The 7,034-nt window shown below is 41.1% G+C and overlaps 1 protein-coding gene across 1 annotated transcript; it reads right to left on the bottom strand.

Annotated features, from left to right (window-relative positions):
• Positions 1-2,077: 2,077 nt before the first annotated feature.
• On the bottom strand, positions 2,078-6,447 carry LOC113680582 (E3 ubiquitin-protein ligase TRIM45). Its single transcript, XM_089208313.1, is given in 2 exon segments — positions 2,078-4,429; positions 4,431-6,447. Coding segments are annotated over 2 exon segments (2,208 nt in total). The 5' UTR covers positions 5,369-6,447; the 3' UTR covers positions 2,078-3,159.
• Positions 6,448-7,034: the final 587 nt, after the last annotated feature.

The following is a 7,034-nucleotide window of genomic DNA, read 5'->3' as shown; positions in this document are numbered from 1 at the left end:
GCAGTCACCCTTTCTCCTCCCCCCCCCCCCAAAACACACACACACACGCACGCACGCACACACACACTCTGCTACAGCTTCGTTTAAGGCCAGTCTCTTCACATAACCTTGGATGACCTCTAAAACCAAAACACTACGAAATCTTGAAATCACAGCACAGATCGAGATATTTTCATTTGCACGTTCACTTGTTAGTACACTGCTGATATGAAGTCGAAACGATTCTGAGCTCTGCAAACGTGCAGTCAGTTGAGGGATGCAGTGAGAAGACTTGAGGTGAGTTTACACTCCAGTCTTTAAGCCTATCATTACCGCACTTCTCAACAAATAGTACTTGTAAAAAAATAGTCTTCGTAAACAGTAACCAATAGTACGTAGTAGAGGAATTGCAGACTTGATAATGAAGACCGCTGTCTTCAAAATTTAAGCGGTGAATGGTGGGCTTACGTACGTTCCCAGTATCCACCGTACCAGATTAGATTTCCTTGTAATAGAGAATTTTTTCCGATGAGGAACGTTTCCTTAACTAAGGGACGCAATGCAGAGGCAAATACGCCATTCAGACCCGGCTTGAAACCGATAAGAAAGTTATCGAGGAGATTGAAGACAAAAAAGCTTCAAACTTAAGGGAACATCAGGTTATAGAGAGGATTTGCTGAAATGCGCTGGATCAGATAAAACAAGCTTCATTAAACACACACACGATAAACGGACCTCCCGCACCGTCATTCTCAGGACTGGAGGCCCAAATCATAGAATACGTAGTTGGAATGAGATGTAACAGCCTGTGTTATCGAGGTTTCTTATCACCTGAGGGAGGGGGTCGCCTGAGAGAGGGGGGAAGGGGAGAAATAAAAGAAGGGGGGAGGGGAAGGAGGGAAGGAGGGGTCGATGACTTAGGTTGTGTACCAATAAAATTTACCTTACCCCCCCAAAAAAGAAGGCTCTGAAGTATTCACGTGATACAGCATGAATTATTTACAAAATATTGTGGACTTAAAGGCACTACTCAGGTAACATACAGTCAATAAATATTTTTACCCCAAAATCGACCTCAGACTTGAATGAATCCCCCATAAAAAGAGACAACTTGCCATCTTATTAACAATAGTAATAAAATCTCGCTGTTACCTGTCTCTGAAACTCGTCTGCAAACTTAAAACAGTCAGTTGTTCTTATAAAATCCACCACATCTTGAACGCTCCATTGAGATACGTGTTTTGATGAACGCGAACCCGAAATACTCGGTGATCCCAAGGGTTCTGGTCTGGGGGGCTCTGGAGGGAGATTCTTTACGAAAGGAGCAGCTTTCGGGACATTCTTTGCTTTTGGGAGGGCAATCTTTAGAACGGGAAGGGACTTTGCGGGATGACCCGCAGGATGACCTGCGGAATAACCCACCAGGTGGCTATCTACTTTAGGGACGGCTTTTCTTATTGGGGATGATGTGTTGTTCAAGGGTGACGTCGCTGGACTTGGTGTTGTCGGCGATTCGTAATTATTGCGGAGAGATGAAGCGGAACACTTTTTTTCTCTCTTGATCACTCATGGGAGTTAAATGGTTTACAGGTACAATTAGCCAATGATAAATTTAAAATGGTTTGAAACAAATTTGATAAGTATACTCTACTCTGTTTAACTTAACAAAATATCAGAAAATAGAATGGCTTGCATAGTACTGATCTTCACAATATTGCCTCAAATTCAATTTTAACCATTAAAAATTAAAAACATGAGCTACGTGTACCACTGAATGGTGAAGAGCAAAGTGTATATGGCAAGATTTCAACAACATGAATAAAGATGAAAATAATTTTTGAGGCATGTTCAATTTCATTATGAAAACTCTGGCACAAAATGCAGTCCAAGATACTCATTAGTTTGGTTGGCTACCTACCCTGTGAAACAAATGAGCCGGTGAACAGACAGCCCCTTCCAGATCTTAACCCTTTAACTCCCAAAACTCAGACTAGCATCTTAATTCCTCCTTACAATATCACCCCTGAATCACACATTAAGGTCTTGAGAATGAAACAAAGTCTCCTTGTTAGCACCTAAGGAAATGTATAGAGAACCTTAGAGAGAAAATGCATGACGATGACGAAGTGTAAATGGTTAACAATGTTTAATATACTCTTAGGTACAGAAGTTCAAGTTTCTGCATTATGAATAGAGAACATTGTAACAAGATTGATTGGTTACAACCAGATTTTAAATGCTAGTCACTATAGCAGAGAAAAACATAGGCATGCTATGCATGCAAGAGTTACTTTTTGGGGGTTGGATAGATTACTTGAAACATTGTAAGTGATGTCTTCATTATTTCAAAAGGAAAGAAGAGTATCAACGCGGAAAAGAATGAAAATGTCGAATTAATTCACACATAGGTATTTTGTCGTAGATTATGTGTGTGTTGTGCGAATAACTGTAACCAAGATAAACTGTATTGGTGCCACGGATACCTTTTAGTAAAAAATGCAGACTGCAGACCGGATACAAAATGTAGACAGCAGACTGCAGAGTGGGTACAAAATGCAGACTAAGAATCTAAAGAGTTTTTCTGTCTGGTATGTGATAACATGTCATCCTACAACTTACCGAGCGTCACCCAATCGCTTTTCCGCGATCAGCTTTCACGATTATTTGCACTTTTGTGGAATATTCCTGGCCCATTTCTTTACGAAAATCGATCGAAATGTAATTTCAAGCCTTCATATAGTCTTCTTACTTAGCGCGCGAGTTGGTTTGTGTGATGTCTGTACAGAATTTACCAACGTAATAAAAGCAGATGTAGATGTAAATGTGATGTCACTATTGAATATTTAACACACACAACAGTCGAGAAACAATTGACAGCTTTGCACGTGGTCCGCGTTATCATCTTTTAAAGCGGTATGTGTTTATTTTGTTAACAAAAATGGGGATATACTACGGGCCCCTTATATCATAACTTATTATCCGGCTTCATTATGACAAGTAATTTACCAAAGAAAAGAACAAACGAGAAGAACGTGTCATTGCAATGGTGAAAATCTTAAGTCGTCAGTCCTGGCCCTCTATTGACACATTTTAAGAGAATTTTTGCCAAATGATAAAAAAAAAAACATGAAGCCTCAACATATCCATGTCGCATTGGTAATGAAATTGTTATTTGTAGATTTATCTCCAAATTTTAACAACTTTCTTATGGTATTCAGAGATTAAAATCCGATCATCTAGCATTGTGGCAACACCCCAGGGTCCTCTAAGGGTTACCTTAGCACTTGTCTTGCCAGTAAGAGTTCCCTCCAATGAAAACTGTTGAATGCGTCCATTTATCGGGTCACATACGAGAAGGTTGCCATACTTGTCAACACATAAGCCACACGGAGAATTCAACTGTCCATCACCGTTTCCTTTTTCTCCAAACTTGTACAAAAACCGTCCCTTGCCATCAAACACTTTCACACAGTTATTATTGCGGTCAGTTACAATGAACTTTTCCTCGTAACAAACGCAGCTGAACGGATAATCCGTCCTTTCTGGGCTGCTGTCTCCAAACTTAAACACAGGTTCACCATCCATGGTAAACACCTGAATTCTGCTGTTAGAATACTCCGTTACAACGATAAAACGTCCATCACTTGTAATACAAACACTTGTAGGATTCATAAACTCTCCATCTCCGCTTCTCTTTTTTCCAAAGCTTTTCACAAAGTTTCCTGTCTGAACATTCAACTGCTGTATTCGGTGATTACATTTATCTGCCACCAGAATCTCGTCATCGTTGAGGAATGTGACGTCACTCGGACTCTCAAATTGTCCATCCTTGTCACCTTGACCACCAAGTTTTCGCACAAACTTTCCTGTCTCATCAAATATCAGGATACAGTGACCTTTATAATTAGCCACAGCAATAACACCTTTACTGTTCACTGCAATGCCGGCTAGAGCCTGAGGCACTTCTCCCTGAAAGTCCAACTTACCAACAATGTTAAACTCTCGTGCTTTGACCACAATAGTAAAAGGACTCTTGACAAGTCTCTGTCCGTTTACCTTAACTTCTATTTTATATGTACCTGGTACTTTCACCACAAAGTTTGCCTGGAAAAATCTATCTTCTTTTTCACTCGTCACCAAGCTCCTCACCTGATCCGCAGGGTCCATTTGTATTTCAACACGATCTGTGTGCTGAGTGTTTCTGATTTCTCCTTCACTTGTTTTGGGACAAATCAGCAGCTCTGCTTTTACACCAGCTTGGAAATTCTGATCCAAGCCTTCCACGGTCGATCCTTGCACATCTGTTTTGCTGAATTTCGTAAATCCCAGACTTAAACTCTCTGGTTCACATGCCGACACAAACTCCACACACGAGCTAACCGGAAGTGCAGGCATTGTGGTCTTGATGAGGTCTTCGATTCGTTCTTGCACATTTTTCTTGTTTTACATTGTCTGAGCTTGAGCTCCTCTCAACCAGGTTGTTACTGAACTCAAATACCTGGTCAAGTTGCTTTTCAAAAGACACAACTGATGCTTTTACAGAATGTAATTTCGCAATCCTCGACACGCGAGACTTCTCGAGGGTAGTAATGGCTTCACGCTCAAGTTGGCGAAGCTTTCCCATCATCTGTTCGGTTGCTTGGGAAACTCGGCGTTTAACCGTGCTAATATTTGTTTCCAACTCATGCTCCGTCTTCTCAAATTTACGAATAACATCTCGGCAGACCTCTTTCTTCTCTTTTACAAGCTCGGCTCGGGCAGTGATGTTTGCTTTTTCATCGTCTGCTGCCTTTTCAAGCGGAACAACATCATGGCTTTTGTGATCTGTGTTAATACAAACTTGACAAACACAGCTCTGACATCCCACGCAGAAAAACTTCGTTACCTCTTTCTCGTGGTACTTCTCCGAGCAAAACGATTGCCGTTTCAACAAGGCCTCGTAGTCTGCAGCTTGAAACTGTCGAACGGGTGTGACTTTGTGTCCCTGAAATATAGTATCTCGAAACACTTCGTGTGCTTTCACACAGTCTGGGCACATAAACTTCTCACAATAAAAGCAGTAGTTGATCTCAGCGCTCTTCTTCTGGCATGTACTACAACTGATCTCGCTTCCTTCGCCACTGCGTCGAACAGCAAGAAGACTCAACAAACTGTTGTGCAGAAAACTGCTTGGCAGATTATCAAAACGCTTTCCTTCAGGGATGCGAATTTGTGCCTGACACTCGGGGCATCGATAAAACCCTTGTTTTTGGCTTGTTAAGGCATGTTGCGCCAGGCATTCACAGCAGAACGAATGAAGGCAAGCAATGGTCTTGGGTTTGGTGTAAGTATCCAGACAAATCGAACATGTTACATGTTCTTTGAGGTTTTTAAGAAGCGACTCCATCATGAATTCAGACAAACACAGCCGCGATATGTGTTTTAGCTTCCGAGAAGGCTTGCCTGAGGAGGCATGCTAATTCAACCAATCAGATCTCTACAGGACAGCAACAATGTCCAAAACAAAACTGAAACAGCTGCGCCTCGTGGTTTCACTGCAAAATTATAAGGAGAGGGCCTTTTTTTTACATCATGGCTTTTCTTTGGTTTTTAATAAAGGACATTTTCCCTTTTCGGATTTTTCATGATAAGAACTTGCTTTAATATTTTGGAAAAGCAAACAGTCAAACGCGCGAATGTAAACAAGGCCCGAAATAGAATCCACGGGTAAAAGTGTTTACTGCAAAAAAGGTCATCAGGGAGTTAACGCCACACGGAGACTTTTGACAGTTGAAATAGATTGTTATTTCTACGTCAACATTAGCTTTTTTCTCAAAGCTCAAGCGTGTTATGAGGTCTTCGATTAAATTTTTCGAATTTGTTTGTTTAAGTAATTATCTTTAATTTGATTAACAAAAAATATTTCGGCAAAAGTACTTGAAGTAACTTTAATTTAATTGCCAGCCAACAAACCAAGTAGCTTAGGCTTGTAGGCAAATAATTTGCGCCAAGGAGAGGATGCTTGAGGTCATTTATATGATAAGGCTGTCAAATCGAAAACTTAACACGGGTTTCACTTCGTGTCTCAGCCGGCCCTTCTTCTCTCTCCTTCTTCTTTCGACCCAAGAAATGCAAAGCCGAGTTAGCTATAAGCGAAATATATTTCCTTCTCTTGCCATGTTGTTCACATGGAATTAATCACGCGCATGCTCTCCTTGAAATACCATAAATATGTTACTCTAAAAACAACTGTCTATTTAAGTCGAAGTCGCTAAAAACAACACTCTCGGGATTGTTAAGTGAGATGTCTGGCGCCGAGAACACAAAGCTCTTCAAGATCGCGTGATTTTATTTATTCCGTCGCGTGACTGCAAGTGTTAACGAGTTCAATCGTCGCGAAATTCAATTTGTATGATAATCCTTGTACGAAGAGAGACGTGAGTGCAACGAGAATGTGTTTAATAATCAAGATCACAATTTGAATCTTCAAAGATTCCTCCTTCCCCCCCAGCCCCTTCCCTTCCTCCTCTCCATTTCCCCTCCTCCCCCCCCCTCCCCCACAAACACACATACACTGCTACAACTGCATTTAAGGTCTCTGCACATGATCTTGGATGACCTCTAAAACCAAGACACTACGAAATCTTGAAATCACAGCACAGATCGAGATATTTTCATTTGCACGTTCACTTGTTAGTACACTGCTGATATGAAGTCGAAACGATTCTGAGCTCTGCAAACGTGCAGTCAGTTGAGGGATGCAGTGAGAAGACTTGAGGTGAGTTTACACTCCAGTCTTTAAGCCTATCATTACCGCACTTCTCAACAAATAGCACTTGTAAAAAAGTAGTCTTCGTAAACAGTGACCAATAGTACGTAGTAGAGGAATTGTAGACTTAATAATGAAGACCTCTGTCTTCAAAATTTAAGCGGTGAATGGTGGGCTTACGTACGTTCCCAGTATCCACCGTACCAGATTAGATTTCCTTGTAATAGAGAATTTTTTCCGATGAGGAACGTTTTCTTAACTAAGGGACGCAATGCAGAGGCAAATACACCATTCTGACCCGGCTTGA

This window comes from Pocillopora damicornis, chromosome 5 (assembly GCF_964200805.1).
Source record: "Pocillopora damicornis chromosome 5, jaPocDami1.2, whole genome shotgun sequence".
Lineage (NCBI taxonomy): Eukaryota > Metazoa > Cnidaria > Anthozoa > Scleractinia > Pocilloporidae > Pocillopora > Pocillopora damicornis.
This window is presented reverse-complemented; position numbering and strand designations above follow the sequence as displayed.